The sequence below is a fragment of the Nicotiana tabacum genome, chromosome 19 (assembly GCF_000715075.1).
Source record: "Nicotiana tabacum cultivar K326 chromosome 19, ASM71507v2, whole genome shotgun sequence".
NCBI classification, from domain to species: domain Eukaryota; kingdom Viridiplantae; phylum Streptophyta; class Magnoliopsida; order Solanales; family Solanaceae; genus Nicotiana; species Nicotiana tabacum.
This window is the reverse complement of record NC_134098.1, coordinates 15,600,633-15,624,820: the sequence shown is the minus strand read 5'-3', so window position 1 is coordinate 15,624,820 and position 24,188 is coordinate 15,600,633. Positions and strand designations below refer to the sequence as shown.

The following is a 24,188-nucleotide window of genomic DNA, read 5'->3' as shown; positions in this document are numbered from 1 at the left end:
GTAGTAAGTACGCGGCCCATTACAAGGAATATGACATTCACTGCCTGCCGTTACACATTCTTCAATGGCCCTCATAATTGTCATTATAGAGGAGCTTGATCCTAGTACCTTATTCCCTAGGTACAACCATAAATAGTGAGCTCTATTATCATTGTAAAGGACACGAATTTTCTGAAAAACATATGCTACACTCTATTTAAAGCTCAATATAATTTTATCTTCTTGTTTACTGATCTTGTTGTTATTGTCCCCGGAAGCCCTGCTCCCGAAATTATAATTTCTGCTATTTTATCTTCGTCTCAAGGCTAAATATTACATTTTTTTCTAATTCATCTATTATTTTAGGATCAAATTAGTTTACTTGTCTATAAACCACGTATAAATTTAATTATATTGTTTTAAGGGTAAACAAATATATGTATTTATATATAATCTATTTATACTCGATAAAAAAAGTAAATTGTGCATCCAATCAATTATTTATGTAAGGATTGAGAAAAAAAGATCTCATATGCAATATAGTGCTTCGGCCCATGCTCATCCTCTAGTATTAGGGTATAAAAGTTCAAATGTTACCCGCCTAGGAATTGGTGGGGAAAATAGTAAAAGACGATTGACGGGAGAGAGAAATATGCCGGTGGCAAGGCCTGAGTCATCGGATTCTAGAGTTATTGCTCATGTCGACATGGATTGCTTCTATGTTCAAGGTTCTCATTTTCCTCTTCCCATTTACCTGAAAAATTTGGAATTTTCATCACATTTGATTAATTTGTACTGATATTAGGGCATAAGCAGACTTGACACTGTAAATAGTTTCCCTTAATTTCCCTTTTTAAAAATCACAATTTTCCCCCTTTTTTTTTTTGCTCGAATCATCTTTGGAATTATGATGAAACTCTACAACACAGAAAGTTGAATTTCACATATGAAATCGTTGTGAAAATTAAGAATTCTTGTAATACTAAGGTACGCGAAGACTCTATGATGCGCACTTACAGTTAGGGCTAAATAATGCTCTGCTTATTGGTGTATGTACGCATTACAACCTTCATATTGAGAATCTAGTTTGACATTTTGATATATCTATGTACTGAACAGATGCACTATGGTACACATTAGGCCATTGAAGTTCTTTCTGTAATGATCATGAGATAGTGATGTTACCATGTTTTTTAATAATAGTGATATGCTACCAGCTTTTTCTTGTGTATTTACCTTATTGCTGTGCAATTTCGTTACGCCATGATGTCATTTTTATAGTCTGTCTAACTGGTCACACTGTGTATCTGTAGTGGAGCAGCGAAAGCAACCAAGTCTAAGAGGTCAACCCGCTGCTGTTGTGCAGTACAATTCTTGGCAAGGTGGGGGGCTGATCGCCGTCAGTTATGAGGCTCGTAAATTTGGGGTGAAGCGGTGAGTCTGTGTGACTTTGACTGTATGAGTAGTTAGCCAGTTATTCTTGGAGAACTTTTGATACGCATCAATTGTTTGAGCACTGAAATATTTACATGTTTAAGCTCAATGCGAGGTGATGAAGCAAAGCAAGTTTGTCCGGAGATTCATCTTGTTCAAGTCCCAGTTGCCCGTGGTAAAGCTGACCTAAATTCTTACAGGAATGCAGGCTCAGAGGTCCATTGATACTGAAAGCTATCCTTGTGCTTTAAGAACGAAAAATGTGTGCTGATAATCATAGCATAACATAATTGCAGGTTGTCGCCATACTTTCAAGAAGAGGCCGATGTGAGCGTGCTTCAATTGATGAAGTGTATTTGGATCTCACTATAGCTGCTGAAGCAATGTTGGCAAATAATCCTCCTGAGTGCCTGGACACGATCAGTGAAGAAGCAGTGAAATCACATGTTTTGGGTCTTGAGGTAGTAGATGTCATTTAAAGCAGCGGTTTTTTTTTTTGTTTGTTTTTCCTCCTAACTGCAAGAAACTTTAGTGCGATCGGGTAATGGCATTCAAGAGCAACATTAGTTTAGGGTATTGAAGTTGGATTTCATTTAGAAGGCTGTTTCAGACTCCGACAAATCAGCAGAGCATATCATTGATCAATCAAGGCCTATTTTCTCATTTCAAGTAATGAAATGCTAGAACAGAAAGTAAACTCTATTATATTTTGAAATGATAGTAACGGAGATAAGAAAATATATATGGCAGGCCTGCATAATATGATGGACTTCTGCAAAATAATGTTGCAAATTTTTTCGTATTGGCCTTTCTTAAATACATTTTTGCTTTTTTCTGTTATACTTATATTTTTGTATTTTATCCATATCCCTCGCGTTCTGCTGATATCTGCTGACTTAGTTCCTGCACAGGTTGGTAGCGATCCCGGAGAGAATGTCAGACATTGGCTCACTAGAAGTGACGCTAGTCGCCGTGATAAGTTGTTAGCCTGTGGAGCCCTTATTGTTGCAGAACTTCGGCTGCAAGTATTAGAAGAGACTGAGTTCACTTGTTCTGCAGGCATTGCTCATAATAAGGTGGAAATACTTAATATTTTGCAACTATAATAAGGTGGATATAGTTCTCAGTTTAAATGAAAAATGCATCAATTTTTATTTGATGATTTATCTTGGAAGAAGGTTTTTAGTAACTTGAGTATGAAATTGTGAGCAGATGCTGGCCAAACTAGCAAGTGGAATGAATAAACCTGCTCAGCAAACTGTGGTGCCTTCCTCATCCGTCAGCAAATTACTTGAAACTTTGCCTATAAAGAAAATGTAGGGGTTTGCACAGAAATCCTCTCTTGACACCTTATTACCATCTTTTGAATAGTTAATAATATGCTGGCTGCTTAATTATGTCTTATTGAGGTTGAATTATTTTCTTTTTATATTCTTATTCTCAATCTTTTCCATTGACTGCTCTAGGGTGTCGCACATGGTTTCTATAATGTAAATGATATTTCTTGGCTTGTATATTCTTGTAAATACTTTTATTTAAACATGGCTTGGTATACAATTCGTTCGCAGGAAACAGCTTGGAGGAAAACTTGGAACTTCTTTGCAAATTGACTTAGGTGTGAACACTGTTGGGGATCTGCTCCAGTTTTCAGAAGAGAAGCTACAAGAGTATTATGGAATAAATACTGGGTGATAATCTACTCGCAGTCTCAGATGTGTTAGTCTTCGTAAATCTTTGGTCTGTCTATCATTGCCCATGTTGGGGCTTACTCCTTTTTTAAAGGCAAGAAGACCACTAGTTGAATTAAAACCGTGAATTAAAATAAAGAATGAAAATAAGGAATTTTATGACCAAACTGTCTCAAGATAGCTTTACTCACTACAGTTTAGTAATTATTCCCATGCTTCTAATTAAGGTGGAATTATCCATATCTAGTCTAGTCTCATAGGGGCGTTTGGGTTAGCTAAAAAGTTGGTCAACTAATTTTTTAAGCAGTACTAGCTTTTACGCTTTGCCCAAACACCCTCGTAGAATGCTTTTTTCTCTCTTCTAATGGAAGTAATATAAACAGGAAAACAGGTCTTGTGAAACGCCAGTGTACTGATAACCTTGATTTTACTTTTTCCCAATTAAATTCATCATTTTTTCTGTTACTTCTTCTTGTGTTATGCTTCTGAGCTGATATATATGCCTACTTCAGTTTTATAAATTTTTAGTGTTTTTATAGAATTGTTTGATGTGCATAGACAGAGTAGAACACTTGCTTGCAATTTCGTGATCAGATTGGTCAATTATGTTTATCCTAAAAATTTCTAGGTTTTTCAATAAGGTTCTTTTTATATGTTGATAGACACTAGTGAAGTTGATTGAAAATCATTCTGAAAATGTCATTTCTCGATAACCTAATTCAACCGTTCGAAATTAGAATTTATTGAGTGACCACATATTTGACATGTTTAATAAGATAAGAAAACTGATAAGAGTAATACATAAAGCTCTATTTAAAATCCTATGGCAAGTCAAAGAAATTGATTCTATCACTAACAAGTTGAACAGGGTTGAGATTAAATATTATTAAATAAAAGAAAAAGGAAAAATGCAACCGCACATGGACAAATTGACAATTAACTATTATTTCGTATATTAACCAGTTGAGAAAATTAACTGTATTTCATTATGGTGCTTTCCTGTTATACAAAAAATTAGCTTTTGGTAAGCATTTGAAGTTAGTTGAAATTATACGCTACTCCCTCCATCCCAATGAGAATGCCACTATTATTATTTGGAGAATCAAACTAATTTTCCTTGAATATAATTTTCAGAACATCTTAAAAACATTTTTAACTATTAAAATAATGTTACCTAGGTTTTGCTGTACTTTTCTAAATATGTGAAATTTTTTCTGAATATTAAGAAATGAATGGTTTTTAATGTAGCCCATTAAATATGTAATGTTTTACAAAAATATTAAGAAATGAATAGTCTATTTTACTAGATAAGTTGATTGACGCTTGTACTTCAAATTCAAACCCTGCAATTCTTCTTGGATGGAGGGAGTACCAAGTAATAAGCTCGCATAACCTAAAATCAACTATAAATCAATTTTGTATTTAATGATATATTCCACCATCTTGACCTTTCAATATTTAGTTTAAGATTGATCAGCTTAAAAATTTTCCCTTACAATTGATTAACTTAAGTTTGTTGTCTACTGACAACACGTTTGGTTCTTGAGATTTAATACTTTAATTTTTAGTCTTACCATGTAGCCCCTCTGTGGCCTACTGACTTTGTTGTGCTTAACTTGTACAGTTCCTGGTTATGTAATACAGCAAGGGGCATTAGTGGGGAAGAGGTCAAGGAACGCCTTCTTCCCAACAGTCATGGTTCGGGAAAGACATTCCCTGGACCTCGAGCTCTTAAAACTGTTGCTTCTGTAAGTTTTTCCCAAACTGAACATCCATCTTCTGCATGATCACTGATCTATCTTACTCGTATCAGTTAGAAATAACTGATTTAGGGAAAAATAGAAGCAACGATGTTCTGATTTTTACTTTGTGTACATTTACATTGGAATTTTGTTTTGAGTTACTAAATGTTTCATCTACCAATTGTAATTGGACCTACTCTACCTTTATTGATTTGTTTCTAGGTTGAAAAGTGGCTCAGTGAACTCTGCGAAGAACTTAGTGAACGTCTTCAGTCTGATCTAGAACAGAATAAGCGGATTGCACATACTCTTACTCTACATGCTCAAGCACACAAGGTTGGCTTTTCTTGTCATATCTCCAGCATGATGACATGACTACTTGCAAGTTCCCTAGCAATTTAGAGTTTCCTGAACTTGCATACTTTAATATTTGCTATGTGCAGTCAAATGACGCAGATTCGTTTAAGAAATTTCCATCAAAGTCATGTCCACTAAGGTATGGGACTGCCAAGATTAAGGAAGATGCCCTCAGCCTGTTTCAAGCAGGATTGCGTGAATATCTTGGCCAGTACAATGTGAAGACTTCAGGAAATCAAAACTGTGGGTGGGGAATAACTGGTCTTTCTGTTTCAGCCAGTAAAATAGTAGCCATACCATCTGTAAGTTCTAAGTTGCTAGTAACAATAATGTATTTCTTTCATCCTTTTCCATTCACATTTTTATCCTATGTCCAAATCTCCATGGAATAAATTCATAAACCTCTGAGATGAGTAAACCGAAGTACCGAATGAACAAATGAAAGCTCATAAAGATGGTTTTTGTTTCTCTTAATGATATATGAGAAAGTTCATTGCCTTGTTACCTTGTTGCAATTGCTTGTTGCTTTATTTTCACTGTTCCTTGAGCCGAGGGTCTACCGGAAACAACCTCTCTATGTTCACAAGGTAGGGTAAGGTCTGAGTACACATTACCCTCCCCAAACCCCACTTGTGGGATTACACTGGGTTTGTTGTTGTTGTAATGATATATGAGAAAGGGATTGCACAACTACTATTAAAACTTGATATGATAAATTCCTTTTCTTGATTGCTTCTTTCAGGTTACAGTTTGGATATAATCAGTAAATGGCTTAATTCTTATTAAAGTTTATTTTGTGATGCTTTTCTTTCTCTAATTGATTATTCCGAACTCCATGACTCCATCCAAATTGAATTTGCTTGTTGTTGATCGCATTTTTGCTACTTGTCTCATAGGTTCTTAACAGGTCTCTATTTCAGAAAGGAATTATTTTTTAATAAATGAACATGGTCAAATGACTTTCCCTGCATAATGGCAGCATTGTTGCTGCTGACAGAATTCCTGTTGCGGTGTATATGCCTCAGGCAGTTTTTCCCAAATCTGGTTTACATTTATTAGTGCTGATAACATTAAGGTGGTTAACTTTGTTGCAAGTGAACATGAAACTCTACTCTAACTCGAAGCAGCCTCTTCAGATTTACCATATGTTCTATTTTCATTGATTATTTCTCAGTTTGAAATATGTTCAGCTTCTTGAAGCAACTGTGGGGTGAAATTGCACAGTTATTAAAACATAACCTTGAACAAATTAATATCCATGGAATGAGTAATATCCTCTGTGCTAGAAGTTACTTTAAGGTGAACTATATTACGTGTATTCGCTGAGTTACCTATAAATTTTGTTGTGTGGAAGCAAAGATAAACAAAAAGGTAATCTCAGATTAAAGTCTATAAGGATCAAATAAACAAGAGGAAGTGCCATGCGATCTGTTTATGGTAAATTATAATCCTAAATAAACATCCAATTGACAAAAGGAGTTTACTTAATTTGAGGTTATTTGAAGAGGAAAGGATGAAAAACTTAATTTCTCTGTTGCTAAATAAGGTAGTTTAAGTAGGTCAAGTGCAGCTGAGTGGAGCTACTAATGAAGAGCTCCAACTTTGCTCTTTGCTGCATGTTTCTGGCTAGTTATTTGACAGTTCAATTAAGAAGCTTGGGCCCATACAGGAATTGTATAAAAAAAATTGAAATGTTTTATCGCAATCTTACTTGAGTATAGGGTTTCCTGTTGTTTCGTTTTAACTGAGACTTATTTTTCAATATGTTTCTTGGTTGATTTTTTACTTGAATGGGAGCCTTAGAGCAACGGTTAAGTTGTCTCCATGTGACTTATAGGTCACAGGTTCGAGCCGTGGAATCAGCCACTAATGCTTCATTAGGTTAGGCTGCCTACATCACACCTCTTGGGGTGTGGTCCTTCCCCCGACCCTGCGTGAATGCGAGATGCTTCGTGCTCCGGTTGATTTTTACATCTAGCATATGCTTAGCGTCATGGTATTAAATTCTCCTATTTAATTCTATTGGCAGGGTACACGGTCTATCATGAATTATTTTCAAAACCTAGAGGAAATTTACCCTCAAGTAAAACTATCCAGCGAAAAGCTTATCCAAGATGCTCCACTTTTGTCACCTTCAGGTTGTATGCCCCTATGCTAGTTATCATCTGTATTTGTCTTTTGGCATTCTTTTGTTAATTGATTGTCTTACCTTTTGGAATTGAATTTACAGAGAACTGTCTAAGAAGTGGAGGTCATCCAACTTTGCAGTCAACAGAACGAATAGCTCGACATGAGGAAGATAAAGAGACTAAACATTCCATAGAGGAAGAGGACAAGGAGATGTTCAAAGAAAAGGTTTGATGTCGTTCTTGTTTGTTTCAATCTGCATTGGTCTAATACAAGAACATCATCCATACAATATAATGTTTACAAGTCGTGATTCAGATAAAATCCAGATTATTTTGAATATTAATTATGGTATATTTCAAAAAGCTAGTGCGGATTTTTTTTTTTTTTTTTTTTTGTGTGTGTGGGGGGGGGGGGGGGGGGGTGGGTAGGAATGCCTTATCAATTTAGTGATGCATGTATGGAACGTATTTTCTTTACACTTTTTCTCTTAAATGTCTTACTGATAATTTGCTTTGACTGCAATTATCTGCAATATATGTGCCTGGATTTTCTCTATGCTTGTAGCTAAATTTAATACTTCTCGAAATTTGTTGACCTTGTGGGAAGTGCTTAAAAGAGATCATAACCTACCCAAACTTTTGAGAGACAGGTTCAATAGGAGTGTCCAAGACAATGTAAAGCATGTTTCATGGGGACTGCTTTTGCTTGGTGGAAAGTGAATCACGAGGCAAACCAACCTCAGTTGAGATTACGCTTCTGTCTACTCCTCTCCTCGGTTGCAATCACTTGCACTTGCGAAAAACTTATATAGATGCAAATATGATACTTTTGAGCCGTGGTTGGGTTTAGCAGAAAATTCGATATACTACAAATGTTATGCCTCAGTCCCTAATGAGTTGGAGTTAAAAGGCTATGTAAATCCTCGCTTACTGCAGAAAATTCAATATATTAGATTTAAAAAGATGTTGGTTAATTGAGTAAAAGAGTACATAAAAGCATTACAGCAGCATTAGGGGAAAAACCAAAGCACAGCCACTTGCTGGCTTGAAAACTTAAAGGCTACTCAACCCTCCTATATAGCGAACTATCAGTTGATGGAAGTGGACATCTTTACTTGGAGATATGATACTGGCTTCGCTATGTACCAGTAAAAATATTTAGGTATGGCCCAAAAACCTTCTACTGTTGACTCTTTACAGTATTTTGAGACATTATGGGCAAAGTGGTACGTTGAATGAAGTAGGATTATCTGAATGCTGTTTGGGAGGATATGCTAGTTTGCCTGTTAACGTTGTGTGATTAGAGTAACTTACTGCGGCTATTGGATATAGATATTGCTAGGAGTGTTCACGAAACCGAACCAAACTGATTGTTCTTTTTGGGTTTGGTTTGGTTTTACATTTTTTTTTTGAGAAGGTAACATGTGTTTGGTTTTACATTTAAAAAAACCTATAACATTTTTTTTCTTTTTCCGGGGCCTTACAATCTAGCTAAATATGTATGTATGTATGTATGTATGTATGTATGTATGTATATATATATATATATATATATATATATATATATATATATATATATATACAGTATTACACTATTTTCACCACCACAAAAACAGAATACTTGGAGTGTAAGTTCAGTGTTGGGACGCATGAAGTAGAAGTGGATGTGAAGCTTGATATACAATTCATCCCCAAGAGAGATGGATCTTGGGTCTATAATACAGAGTAACGGGGAGATCGACGAGGATGTCGCACATCGTATAGGTGCGGGTGGTTGAAGTGGAGTCTTGCTTCTGGTGTTTTGTGTGACAGGAATGTGCCACCTAGACTTAAGGGCAAGTTCTACAAAACAGTAGTTAGACCGGCCATGTTGTATGGAGCCGAGTGTTGGCCAGTCAAGAAATCTCATGTCCAAAAGATGAAAGTAGCAGAAATGAGGATGTTGAGATGGATGTGTGGGCATACCAAAAAAGACAAGATTAGGAATGAATATATACGGATAAAGTGGGTGTAGCTCGTGTGGAAGATAAGTTGCGGGAATCGAGGTTGAGATGGTTCGGTCATGTGAAGAGTAGAGACTCTGATGCTCCCGTTAGAAGGTACGAGAGGTTGCCCATGGCGAGTCAGAGGAGGGTAGAGGGAGGCCTAAGAAGAACTGGGTTGAGATGATTAGGCAGGACATGGCTCTGCTCTAGCTTACCGAGGACATAACCCTCGATAGAAAGGTGTAGAGGTCGAGAATTAGGATGGTGTGTTGATAGATAGTCTAAGTTTCGCCTTGTCTTACCAGTCGTAGTACTAGTCGGGTTTTTTTCTATTCCTAGTCCCTTGTTTTTAAACGGTGAGTCATTATTAGCAGTAGGATTGGCTCTATTCTTGTAGTTTCGTATCCCTGGATCTCTGTCATTACTCGTATTATTTGCTTCCATTGTCTCATTACCTTGATGCTATTGTTTCTCTGTTGCTTCATATTTAATGTTCTTGAGCCGAGGGTCTTTCGGAAACAACCTCTTTACCTTCATAAGATAGAGGTAAGGTCTGCGTACACACTACCCTCCCCATACCCTACTTGTGAGATTTCACTAGGTTTGTTGTTATATCGAATATAACTTATATATATATATATATATATATATATATATATATATTAATTTATTTACTATTAGTTTTATCTCTAATAAGGTAATGGCTTTAGGCCATAAGCCTATTTCTTAAAAAAGGCCATTAAAACAAATCCATTTTTTGACTAAAAAATTTAACTTTACAAAAGTTAACCCCCCCCCCCCCCCATTTCAGCTATTATTTTTCAAAGAGGGAAGCAAAAGTCCAAAGTCCACATCGGTTTGCTACTATCCATCTCTTATCAATGGGCAACAACCATCATTTATCATCGCCACTGTACACCATCTCTCAAATCTCTTAGTTTCTTCATCACCAATTTCTTTCATAGGGTTATTATTTACAAAATATTTTTGATGTAGATTTTGTGAAATGCAACTATGGTGGAATGTGGTTGGTGTTCAGCATAATCTTAAAAAGTAAGTTTATTACAGTAAAATCTCTTTTTGGTTGTGTTTTAATTTTTTTTCCAGTTGGAAACAATAGAGGTTGAACAAAGTACACCAGTGCCAGCGATAACTCAAGCACACGGTAAGGATCCTAATATTTCTACAACGCACAATCCTCCAAAAATAAAACAAAATCTACTACTTGTTGTCAAGACTCTAGCCATAGAGAGTGATACGGTAAAATTTGGTAACATTTTACAAAATTTATTGATACAAATGGTGATAAAAAAGGTGAGCTGGGGGCAAAATACAATTACAGTAATAAAGACTTTGCTTTGCTTGTCTTAGTGAGAATGAGACATCTATCCTATGTGCATAGTTAAATATCAAGTGTGACAAAGCCTCTTTTAAATTCATTGACAGGAAGTAGTCAACACTAAAATTAAAACCTATTAAAGAAGGAAACAAGGAGCTTTGAAAAGGGTTGTTTATAATGTTGTTGAGATTAAGAAGGCTATTACTGAATTTGTTATTCTTGATGAAAAACCTATTAAAGAAGGAAGCAGGGAGCTTTGAAAATGGTTGTTTATAATGTTGTTGAGATTAAGAGGGGCTATTACTGAGTTTGTTATTCTTGATGAAAAACCATTTAAAGTTGTTGAGGGAAAATGCTTCAAGAGATTAATGATAGTTGTTTTGCCTAATTATGAGTTACCTTTCTCGTATTACTGGTTGTAGATAGTGTTTGCAGATTTATTTAGAGGAGAAAAAAACACTTAAAAAGACTTATTAAAAATAAACATGTATCTTACTAGTAATATAAGGACATCAATCAAATTTGACTTATATGATCATTACTGCCCATTGGATTGATAATGAATGGAATTTGCCAAAGAAGTTTTTTAATTTTTTTCAAACTCCATACGATAAGTGTGAGACAATTGCTAAGGGAGTTGAGACTTGCTTTGTAGATTGTGGGGTTGAGAACCTATTCACAGTGAACTTAGATGATGTAGATGTTGCAATCAAGCACTTGAAATGGAGGATTAATGATTGGAAGGTATCATCTTGGGAAATGATTTTTTATATAGTTAGGTGTAATGCCCATATTCTAAATTTGATTATAAAAGAAGGATTGAGCGAACAAAATGAATCTATTTCTCGGGTAAAGATTATTGTGAAATTTGTAAGTCTTTTCTTATAAGATCCACTTGCTTTAAATCATATGTTGAGAAAGTCAAACTAGACACTCATGGTCTTTTGAATTTGGATGTTGAGACGAGGTGGAACCCAACATATTTGATGTTAGATGCAACTCTAAAATTTGAAAATGTTTTTTCTAGATGTATTATAATGAACATCAGTGTTGTCAAAGGCGAAAAGCGCAAAAAAACGACAAGGGCTGTTGGGGCTTAAAGCGCAAAGCGCACTCAAAGTGCGGGCTTTAGTGCAAAAAAACGCAATATAACAAATAGTGTACAATATATTTACAGATCACGTAATAAAAACATAAGTGACAAATATATTCAAAATTAGAGCAATGTAGTATTATTTTTATCAATGTAGTTAAATTATGGTGAAAAATATGATAAACTATCAACTAAACAAAACCAACTATTCTACTTCTAAATTCTAATCACTAGCATTATCATATGTATCTAAAATGTCATCATCTTCTTCAATAGGATTACTCTCATTGGTATCACTAGAATTATAGCCTTCAATATCTTCTTCCTCTGATTCCCTAGAATCAACATCATTTATATCTATATTAATACGTCGAACTTGAGAGCTTGAAGCACCGGCTGCCAAAGTTTTTGATGGTCCCCTTTGTCTCATTGAGTATGAGTATGTTTGTGCATCTTCGCTTCCCGATGCTCTAGCCATATCGCCCCAAGTTAAGTCATCATCTCCCTCAAACACCAATTCATTTTCCGCTTCAAAATTTACCCCCATTTCTCCAACCAACCACTCATTACTATGATCAATATGATCAAATGAGATTGGATCAATGATATTCCGCAAGTCAAAGCGAGTTCTTAGAGCACGATTATACTTGACATACACTAGATCATTCAATCTTTTATGCTCTAATCTATTCCTCTTCTTGCTATGGATCTGCACATGAATTATTTTATCTCATTGTTAGTAAAATTGTAAGTTTGTATTAATTAACCAAATAAATTAAAATAACGAATAGTTATATGTAACTAATGTCTAATAAGAACTCACATGTTCAAACACACTCCAATTACGCTCGCAACCAGCTGAACTAGCGGTTAAGCTCAAGATTCTAATGGCTAATTTTTGGAGATGAGGGGCTGAATTTCCATATAGATTCCACCATTCAACTGAAAAAGATATGACTTAGTGGTAAGTAAATATTGAACGTGAAGCCTTGAAGTGTTAATTGTAAACATTGAATTTTCATATACCTGGAGATCTCGTTGCTCTTGATCTTTTTGCCATGGGAAGTCCAAATTGTCCCTCAGCTCTTGTATATAATGGTAACTCAGATGCAATCTTATCTTGAACTTCAATACTTGGAACCAATTTCTGAATACAAGCATATAGTCCATTCGTTACTTCTCTACAATTCTTAATGGCCGGATCTTGATAGAAATACTCGGGAATCAAATAATGTCCAGCATGCAATTGGCATTCCCATCTTTGATCAATGATCTCAAAAACATCTTTGTCAGTGTTGTCAAAGGCGCGCTTAAGCGCACAAGCGAGGCTCCAAATCAGTTCGCCGCTTCGCCACACCTCAAGCGAAGCCCAAGTAGTGAAGCGCCGCTTAAGCGCAGTTTCGGGAAAAGCGCAAGGCTCTTGAAGCGTGGGCTATTTCCAAGATTTTAAAAACATTAAAAATTGGTAACTTTTTCAGAATAGAGAATCATAATTATAATTTATAAAGGAAACGAAATCAAAACCCAACCCAAAAAGATTAGAAATAGGAAGAGGAAAATCAGAATCTTAAACAAAAAAAAAAGGAAGAGAAATCAGAAATCAAAACCCAATCCCCAAAGAAAAGGAAACACCAATGTCTTATAAATAGAGATGCAATCCACTAGAAAAAGATGCAAGAACTGAGAAGAATCTTTATTCAAGTTTTACTGGTAACGAAGAAGAGAAGAAGCAACGTACCAGTAAAACTTGAATAAAGATTCTTCTCAGTTTTTGCGTCTTTTTCTAGTGGATTGCATCTCTATTTATAAGACATTGGTGTTTCCTTTTCTTTGGGGATTGGGTTTTGATTTCTGATTTCTCTTCCTTTTTTTTGTTTAAGATTCTGATTTTCCTTTTCCTATTTCTAATCTTTTTAGGTTGGGTTTTGATTTCGTTTCCTTTTTAAATTATAATTCTGATTCTCTATTCTGAAAAGTTACCAATTTTTAAATGTTTTTAAAATCTTGGAAAAAGACCACGCTTCAAGAGCCTTGCACTTTTCCCGAAACTCCGCTTAAGCGACGCTTCACTACTTGGGTTTCGCTTGAGGTGCGACGAACTGATTTGGAGCCTCGCTTGTGCGCTTAGGCGCGCATTTGACAACACTGATGAACATAAGTATTTTAGGTATTGTCTAGAATTGAGGGGAATGACAAAGCATCCATCTTCAGATGATTGGCAGAATGTGAAGGTCTTTATCAAGTCTCTTGAAAATTTTAGAGCCATATCTAGCATCAAATATGTTGAGTTCCATCTTGTCTCAACATCCAACCTGAAATGGCCATGAGTGTCTAGTTTGACCTTCTCAACTAATGATTTAAAGGAAGCTGACCTTGTAGGAGAAGACTTTAGCATATTTCACAGCTATCCTTACCTAAGAAATAGACTCATTTTGCTCACCCAACCCTTCTTTTACAATTACATCTAGAATATGAGCATTACACCTTACATGTAAAATATCATTTCCCAAGAAGACGCCTTTCCCATCATTAATCCTTCCTTTCAAGTGCTTGATTACATCATCATTAGTTATTGCATTATCTGGCGTCACTTTAAATAGGCTCTCAATCCCCAATCTAAACAATAAGCCTCAATTCCCTTAGCAATTGTCTCACCCTTATATTCTTGAGTTTGAAAAAAATTAATAATTTTCATTTGCAAATTCCATTAATCATCAATCCAATGGACACTAATGACCTTATAAGTCAAATTTTGGATTGATGTTCTTGTATCACTAGTAAGACACGCCTTGATCTTAATCAGTATTGGCAAAGCGCTAAAGGTCTATTGGGGCTTTAAGTGCAAAGCGCAATTTAAGTCTGGGTTTTAGTAAAAAAGGCGTAATGAAGCAAAAAAGATAAAAATATCTATGTTATTCAAGAAAAAGTAGTAAAGTCATTCATAATGTTTTTTTCCTTAAAACAAGTACACTTATTTGACGATTATATGTGTTATTTAGTACTGTTCGATTCAAGATAGAACTTATGGGCAGTGAGGTACCCGCCTTAGTTACTTGACTACATCAAAGCACAACTTTAGTGAGGCGAAGCACCCTCCCTAAGCTTTTCAGGGCTTAAGCGCGCCTTAAATGAGTATTTGACAACACCGATCTTAATAAGCATTTTAAGCTTTTAGTTTTCCTCTAGATAAATCTTCAAACAATGCCTAGCAACAATAATGCAAGAAGGTAACTCATAGTTAGGCAAAACAACTGCCATAATCTTTTAAAACATTCCTCCCTCAAGACTTTAAATGATTGTTCAAGAATCACAAATTCAACAATGGTCCTCCTAACCTCAGTAACATTATAAACAACCCTATCCACAACTTCTTTTTCCCCTCCATTAATAGGTTTAAGTTTTAGTGTTGACAACTTCCTATAAGTGAATTTGAGATGGGATTGCCGCAATTGCTATTTAAATGTGTGCATAGCTTTGAAGTCTCATTCTTACCAAGGCAAGCAAAGTCTTTACTGTAGTAATTGTATTTTACCCTCAGTTCATCCTTTTTATCAATTGATTTTGAAAAGTATTGCCAAATTTCAGATGTTTCCCTACCACTTCCTCCATGGCTAGGGTCTTGACCACAAGTAGTATTTCTTTTTAAGAGGATTGCGCACATAGGAGTGTTACCATGTGATTAAGGTATCACTGGCGCTAGTGTAGTTTGCTCAACATTTATTGTTTCCATATGAAAAAAGCAATTATTAGAACTCAGTGCAAGATAGATATCACTATAATAATTTTTGCTTTTTAAGATTACACCAGCAACCCTCGACCATAGTCACATTTCACAAACTTTACATCAAATATATTCTGCAAATTCCTCATGTAAGAAATTGGTTATGACAAACTGAGAGATTTAGCTAGCGTTTGGCCATAGATTCCCAAATTTATTTTGAAAAATTTGATTTGGGTGAAGTTTGGTTTGAAGATGAAAATGTGTTTGGACATCTGTTTTGGGTGAAGTTTGGTTTGAAAAAATATGAAACATGACTTATACCCACAAGTTCTAAAAACTATCACAAATACCCAACAATACCATTATCAATAACATTCATTATATTATCGCAAACCATAGTCCTGAACATAAATAAATTTGATACAAAATTATCATTTTTATAATGAACTATATGATATACTATCAGACGAGACCGAGAAGACGAAGCAACATCGTTACAAAATAATAAATGGTGGGCTCTTTTATAAAATACAAAAGTTTGAGGCAATTTTAAAAAAATATAATAGTGATATTTTGGCCCAAAACCAGTTATTGAGCTGGTTTTGGGTTTTGGGATTTGGCCAAAATGTAGGCAAAATCTATGGCCAAACATGTGTTTGCCAAATAAAACCCAAGTTTATTTTGGCAAAATTTATGGCCAAACGGGTCCTTAGTATACCTCTAGCGGGGATGATGTATGTGCAAATTAATAAGGGACTTCCCCCTTGACAAGTTTCAACGATGGATAGTAGCAAATCGATGTAGATTTTGGCCCTTTGGTTTGCCTCTTTGAAAAGGGATAGCTGAAATATGAGCGAAAAACAAAAACGGCTTAGCCGGTTTGGTAACTTTTCGAAAAGTTTTTTGTTTTTTGTTATTTTTTTAAACTTTAAAATGGGTTTGGATTCATGATTTTTTTAAAGAAATGGGCTCATGGCCTAAAGTCAATTACCATATTAGAGATAAAACTAATGGTAGATAAAATTTTGATGAAAACATATATATATATATATATATATATATATACATACTTTGTCGGTTTGGTTCAATTTTTACTTCATTTTTTTAATAAAACCAAATCAAATATTATTAGTTTTTTAAAATGTAAAAACAAACCCAAAAGAAAATCGGTTCGGTCTCAGATTTGGATGGATGTTTAATCGAACCGTGAACACCCAACTTGTAGGCTTCAATTGTAATGGCTCCATGACACCCTAGGACTTACATGGTGGTGATTGGGTGGAAGACCATCTTCGCAAATATATTTGATTAACCTCTTAATATTTTTAAGACTTGTTAAATGGACCTTGGGCCTAACTCAACCCCAAAAGTTAGCTTATGAGATGAGGATAGCCCAAGACTATATAAGGAGACCAAGGACCTCAAATTCCACCGATGTCGGACAACTCAACCCCCCTCCCTCCCCCCACGCCCAAGCCTGCAAATTGGAGCGTGGACAATATATATGGGGGCCCAACATCGGTAACAATAATTGGGTTGGGATAGGCCTGACTTTGATACCATGTGTAACAGCCCAACTCGCTAGTGAAATTTCTGCTCTGGGCCTAGGCCCTCATGAGTTTAAAATGCGTCACTATGGTCTAAGGCTTGTTAACTTATATACCCAACCTCCCTTTTGTGTTTTGCCGATGTGAGACTCTGTCTAGAGTTTGGGGTGTTACATACTAAGTTGCTCCGACACGGCAGTTTAGATGCCGCACCCGTGTCGACACGACACTAGTATGGATATGGGTGTGGGATCCGTCCGGGATCTGGTCAAATAATTTTGGTACTTTGACCACGACGGACGGAAAAATTCGAGACGAGATACAATTTGATTTCCGAAATTAGAATCAAAATTAGGGAAGAAAATAACATACCTTATCTAGTAATTTAATCCTTTATTTATCTACAACTTGAAAATAAAAAAGATATTCACACTTAAAAGCTATACTTAGGTATTTCTCATAATTTAGAGATACTTTTATATTTTTATTTTTTGAATTATTTTTAGCCGGATCCCCTCACCCGTACTAGGATCCATATCCCCGTCTTAGAATTTACATCTTGAAGGATCTGAACTCTAGATCTGTACCTGTGTCGGACACCTGCACCCGTGTCCGAGCAACGTAGGTTACATGCACCCCCTCTTATGGACTCAACGTCCTCGCTGAGGTTTGCCCCATCGCATGGATTCGCCTAGGCTCACTGAGGTTTGCCCCGCCTAATCGTGATTTGCCTAAACTCAATTGAACTCTGACCCACCATCGGCAAAGCTGACACAAGAGTGGCTCTGATACCATGTTAAATGGACCTTGGGCCTAACTCAAACCCAAAAGTTAGCTTATGAGGTGAGGATTGCCCAAGACCGTATAAGGAGACCAAGGACCCCAAATCCCGCGGATGTGGGACAATTCAACAAAGACCACGGTTCATGATCTAAATGATTCAGATCTATCCAGACTCATTAAATGGTTTAAGGTCTGAACCATTCAAATTCATACCTCCATTAAATGCAAATAAATCAGGGGCGGATGCACATGGGAAGGGGCGGGTTCATGTGAACCCTTCCTCCTCCCCGAAATCATGTATAGCACTAGTAAATTTTAGCTCAAATATTTAAATTAACATAGGTGAGCCCAAACTCAAGTGAACACTTTAGTGCATTGGTAAGGAGGTGCACCTTCTATCTTTTAATCAGGGTTCGATTCCATACTCTTTCCTCTTTTAAATCATATTTTAATTAATAAATAGGGTTAAATTATCGTGCTCTGCCTTTTTTTCTAATTAAATACATTTTTTGTTTCTTTTTCTCCCTTTTATATTTGTAATACGGCTTCTTTTTTTCCTTCTCTTATTTTAGTCTTCGTTTTAACCTTTAAAATTCCTAAACCAAAAACACATCTCTCGGACACTCTCGAAAACTCGGGTCTCTGGCACTCATAGTGCACCCATGATTTTGAAATCCCGGATACGCCTTTGAAATAAATGGGGCCTTAATAATGCTAATATAAAATAAAAGTAAGGAAATATACCTTGAAGCTTTATACAATGCATGATTTTTCTCTTTTTCTTCTTCTCCTCTCTCTCTCTCTCTTCTCCTCTCTGTTTTCACGTGAGAAAGGCTTCTAAAAAAGCTATATTGCATGGCTTGCTTTTACAGCTTCATCAGAAGCTCCGGCGTCCCTTTCCCCATTTATAGCTTTCCAGCATTAGTCTTTTAACTTTGTGGGCTGTGGTCCACTCACTTATTCCTTTTTTTGCACAGTGATATCTTCACTATTTATGGGTTATTTCAACAAGTAACTCTTGCCACCTGGCCTACTTGACAGTGAGCTTGGGCTAAGTCGTGATGTGGCTAATAGCATATTGTCATTTTTTCATCATGAAAATGGCCTCAAGCAATAATGTCTCTTTACTCTGCAAACAATTAACTAGTACGAATCTACATCTTTGAACTTCCTATCTTTTGCTGTGGTCAGTTCTATCTTGTGCGCATCATTACTCATTACACGAATCTACATTCTTGAGCTTCCTACTTTCATAGGCTACAGGAATCTTTTATGCTTTTAGCTTGAGTTATTTGGATATTTGGTATCTGCATAACGTTTTCAGGTCTGTTCGGTCGGTCTTAAAAGAAAGAGAAGAAAAGTTTTGTTTTTCTATTTTGTAGTTGATAAGTCTTCCCTTTTTGTTATCTTAAACTCCTCCAGCCTTTTCTGAAGGGGGGAAGACAAAAGTTGAGACATAAGAGTTACTGGTAAATAAAGAAAGAGGAAGCAAACCATATACACTGATTGTAATCCCAGAAGCCCGCTTAATTGAGTTGGGATATCAGTTATAACAATTTCAGTACTATGACTTATTTTGTGCTATAAATTATTTAATAGACCTGGTCTTTAGACTGTCAGTGAGATTCCTGCTTTCTGTATTTTCCATTTTGATTATCCTCTGGTATAAAACCTTTATAATCTAGGTCTTTTTGAGCAGGGCTTTCTTTTGTCACCTGAACAGCTACCAGATAAAGAGACTTTGATATGTTCTTCACCAGGTATTTCTTCCTATTGGTTCTAATAGCTAAAAATTTGGTCAATATTTCCTTAATTGTCTTTTGCTTCTGCCCTATTTTTGTTTTAATTGGACTTTTAGATCCTTTAGATGCTGAAGTGTATCCGAAATGGGAGAAAGAGTATCCGAGATGGGAGAAAGATCAGACTGAATCAAGTGGGGTCTCCCTTACTGAAAAGAGTAGAGATACTTTTGAGTCGGAGGAAGGGAAGAGGAAGTCCAATAAAGAAAAGGTTTCAAACTCCATTCTGTTATTTCATTGCTTGATCTAAGAAAATAGAAAGTTACTTATTTCATGGATTACAGCTGTGTATTGACTGTGTTCTCCTGTTTCTCCTTACACATTTAGCTTTCCTTAAATGCGCAGGCTTTTCTTTCTTCCCCATTCTTATCCTTTTCAATATGATTGCTCTCCGTACTTTCCTTAAGAACTGTGCATTTTGCTATTGCTTGACTTTTTCTTTTTTTGCTTTTAAGTTTTTTTTTTTGCTATTCCTTGACTTTAAGATGAAAGATTGTTTGAGCAGTCAGATTTAGGTTTCCTTTCTTCATCTTTCTTCTTGTTTAAGTATTTATACTTTGCGTAGTATGTTGTAGTAAAGCTTATCACTCGAGTAATAAGATTTAGATTTTTTAAATTATTTATACCTTCAACAATATTCCTGAGCCGTGGGTTTATTGGAAACAGCCTCTCTATCCTCACAAGGTAGGGATAAGGTCTGCGTATACACTACCCTCCCCAGACCCCACAGTGTGGGATAATATTGGGTATGTTGTTGTTGTGTTATACCTTCAACAATATATGTATTGCAGTAAAGAAAGAAATCATTATGCAACCTCCTAAGAACATGTAAAAGATTTACTATGATGAGGCTGATAGATCTTTGTTGGTTGGTTTGAGATCATATTTCTATAATCTAAACATAAGAGGTCAAATAAAAATTTTAAGCATCACAACGTTTATCAAAGAGATCTGTCCTCATAAAAAAGATTATCAAAGAGATCTTTCCTCTCCTTGTATGTGTTGGAATGTTATGCTTCACATATAAAACAGACCATGTAAGGTATATGCACATCTTTTCTGCACTGGAACAGGCGTCAATGATCAGAGCACTGAGTCATTTGTATGATCTTCACCTATATCCCTTTCAGATTGTGACATTCCATGTTTGGATTGGATGCCTTAAAATTGTCTTGGAATAAATGTCCAGTCTACCAATACTGAAAGTATCTTTATTTTGATTGCTTCAGAAAACTGTTTTTAGCTTCTTTTTGCTATTGTTATATTAGGGAATGCAAACAATCTCGCGATATTTTCAAAGTCAAAACTCTGACTCTCTCATACAGATAGAGCATGCTAGCACTGCTAATCTTAGCGAATCATCCTCCTTGTCAGGTAACAGATTCACCGGCCAATATAATTTTTTTTCAATTAGCTTTCCATTTTTTACTCTCTCGTCTCATTGTTTACATGATCGTGGTTTGATTGAACATGGCGTTTGAGGTGTTAATTTGACTTGGTGGTAATGGAAAATATTAAAGTAATAGTTGGATAATTAGATTAAAATGAGCATATCACATCAAAATTTAAATCTGAATAGTTGTATGAATTAAAGTTGCGCTCTCTCTGTTCAAATTACATGATACTCTTTTCATTTTTTGACGTCAAAAATCTTTCACATTGTTCCATTTGTATGTATAACATTCACATTTTTTCAAGAATTCAAATATTTAAATTATTTAACTTTGAACTTTGACGTGATGCTTCTGTATCAAACTAACTTTTCAAACATTACTTTGATATTTTTTTTTCATCATCACTAATATAATATATAACTCAACCTAATATCTTAAAATTCATGTCGAGTTAATACCATCATGTTAGATGAAAGGGGGCAAATGTAAGAGAATATTTTTTGAAATGTTGTTAACTATTTTGGGACACCTAAAATAGAAAAGGATGTCATAAATTTAGAGCAGGGAGTATTGGGTTTCTTACTTATTTTGTATTTATTTGTATTGTGCAGACCCTCATAGTGAACCTCCTCAAGAAAATTCACTTACAAGGGGTGAGTCCAGTGTCGATGCTCGTCTTTGCAGCCAGTTTAAAAGACCTGCCTGGAGTTACGACATTGATGAGATTGACCAGGATGTCCTGAAGGAGTTACCAAAACAAATTCAAGAAGAGGTACGTGCATGGCTCAGGCCTCAGAAGCGATCTAACACAGTAAAAAGGGATTTGGGTATTACTCGTTATTTCTTACCTGCAAAGGATAAATAGATTCCAACAAACAATTCCTCTAAAGAGGTGGTTAATGTCAGAGGCTTATCTGGAGCTTCTTGCCCAGATTGAGCTGGATCCTGTTGAATGAGGAGGCCATCTTAACAAGTTGGGTAGTCATTATATTCAGTCTTGACATATTATATCCTATTGTTGTTGAATATTCCTTAGTTCTCGGGATTGCTAAGTGCAGAAGTCATTACTACTTTGAGAGCAGGATGAAGAAGCATGTCCGTTAATATCACTGAGTGAAATGTTATTCAGAGCTTAATATTTGTGTAACTATTAGGTTAGTCATCATATTCAGTCTTGACATATAATATCCTATTGTTGTTGAATAGTCCTTTGTTCTTGGGGATTGGCACTACTTCGAGATCAACATCAAGAAGCTGCCGTGCTATATCAGTTGTCTAATTTTATTCATATTGTAATATAATACGTATTAGGTTGCTATAGGCTGTGTTTTGCTCGAAGGATGGGCATGTATATTCTTGAAAATGAATAAATGTAAATATTATTATGTCATGTCTTATATGGACAAGTTTGCGCTCTATTCATTTCTATTCTGTTAAATGGGATACGTTCTTTCATTTATTTATCTTCTTTTTGAGTTATGAGCCTTTGTAGTGAATGCTTCTTATTACAGATATTTGAAGGCTTGATTTTGTTGCTCGTATATTTTGAGCCCGTTTGGACATAAGAATTTTTTTCCCTTTTTCCAAAAAAAAAATCACTTTTTTTCGAAATCAGTGTTTGTTCATAAAATTTTCAATTTTCACTTGAAAATGCATTTTGAAAATTTTCGAAAATTTGAAAAACTCCAAAAAATTATTTTTCAAAATTTTTACTCAAATCACTCACAAAACATCAAAAACAATCCAAAATTATATTCATGCCCAAACAAACTCTAAATTTCAAATATTTCCCTCTATTTTGAAATTTTACAATTCTTATGTCCAAATACCTACTTTGTTTGTCTACATGATATCCTTAGGGGAGAAATTTAAAAATAGCCAGATTTACAAGTGGTAATTGAAAAATAGGCACAGTTTCAAAAGTAATCGAAATTCAGCACTTTTCATGTAAAGATAAATCTGAACGAAAACACTGTTCAAAATTCGAAAAATATTTCATTATAATATGCTGGAAGTTCATACACAGGTGCACCAATCTCCAATATATTATGCTGGACCGGTCCGTGTTGCAGCAAAATAGTGACTATTTTTCAATGACTTTGCAAATGCTGGTTATTTTTCAATTACCAATCCGAAAACTGGCTAGCCCGTGCTATTTTTACTATCCTCAGCGGGGGGAATGTTGGCCCAGATTTAGAGGCGGAGCCAGAATTTGAAGTTTATGGTTTCTAAACTTGTCGCCGAACCCATAGCTCATTATAGTTATTGGGTTTACAATTGAATATTTACACATATTTAATGAATTTCCTATTACATATATAAGGTCTAAGCAAAAGTTATTGGATTCGTTCGAACCCGTAACTTATACTTTCTCCGCCTCTGGCCAGATTCCATCCAAAGATTATTGTCAATAAAACTTTAAGCTATAGCTTTAAAGAGCACCAAGCTTGACTCCTTTTTCATTTGCTTATAATTTGTCATTGAAATAATTGAAAATGAAGGAAGTGAGTATTTATATTGTAATATTAGAACTGATCTCTTGACATTGGGGTGCAACCTGCATCTGTATCATATAGTTTTTCTGTTAAAATCACACAAAGAAACTGAAATTACCTGAAAGAAAGAAGGAAAAACGACAAAAAGAAAAAAAGAAAAAAGAAGTTATAGGATACTCTCAACATCAAAACCACACCCTCAAACTCTAGTGATGCCAAAAAAAATTCTAGAGGATGGGTAATAGCCAGCTTATTTACAAGAATACCCTCGAACTCTAGTAATTCTCACTTAACAGTGATGCCAGAGTAAATTATAGATGATGGCCAAGAGAAAAAGTTAGAAGAATTTGCCAATTTCTTTACACGAGTACCCACAAACTCTAGTTATCTTTATTGCCTCTTATAAGTAAAATTGAAGTCCTAAACTAGGCTGGGCACGCAATTGGACCTTAAAATAAAGTGCACATTCTCCATTTGACATGCAAACCATTATCGTCATATATCTTGTGGGACGTCGAGGAGTTAGCACAATCACTGTTCTTTGAAAGGGCAAATCATTAGCAATGCTGACATTAACGCTCATTAGGTTACACATTTTTTAAGAGAATTTGAGAAAAAAGGTTAAATAGGAATACTAAAAGTGTCAGATAAATATCTTTAAATGATTAAATCAAACCAATCTATGAACGTAGTCCGATTCCCT

At 35.4% G+C, this 24,188-nt stretch overlaps 1 protein-coding gene across 4 annotated transcripts; it reads left to right on the top strand.

Annotated features, from left to right (window-relative positions):
* The first annotated feature begins 472 nt into the window (after window positions 1-472).
* Window positions 473-22,428, top strand: LOC107795010 (DNA polymerase eta). 4 transcript variants are annotated; one of them, XM_075239702.1, is made up of 18 exons: window positions 473-707; window positions 1,293-1,413; window positions 1,518-1,629; window positions 1,710-1,874; window positions 2,325-2,489; window positions 2,626-2,729; window positions 2,982-3,101; window positions 4,726-4,849; window positions 5,066-5,179; window positions 5,287-5,502; window positions 7,230-7,338; window positions 7,431-7,555; window positions 10,422-10,479; window positions 11,309-11,397; window positions 19,497-19,557; window positions 19,665-19,807; window positions 20,865-20,970; window positions 21,602-22,428. In XM_075239702.1, the coding sequence occupies exons 1-18, from the start codon at window positions 512-514 to the stop codon at window positions 21,853-21,855; spliced, it is 2,382 nt and encodes a 793-aa protein (XP_075095803.1). In that variant the 5' UTR covers window positions 473-511; the 3' UTR covers window positions 21,856-22,428. The 4 variants fall into 4 exon arrangements, with proteins under 4 accessions (XP_075095803.1, XP_075095802.1, XP_075095805.1 ...); XM_075239701.1 differs by having other exon boundaries at window positions 19,656-19,807; XM_075239704.1 differs by lacking the exons at window positions 10,422-10,479; window positions 11,309-11,397.
* Window positions 22,429-24,188: the final 1,760 nt, after the last annotated feature.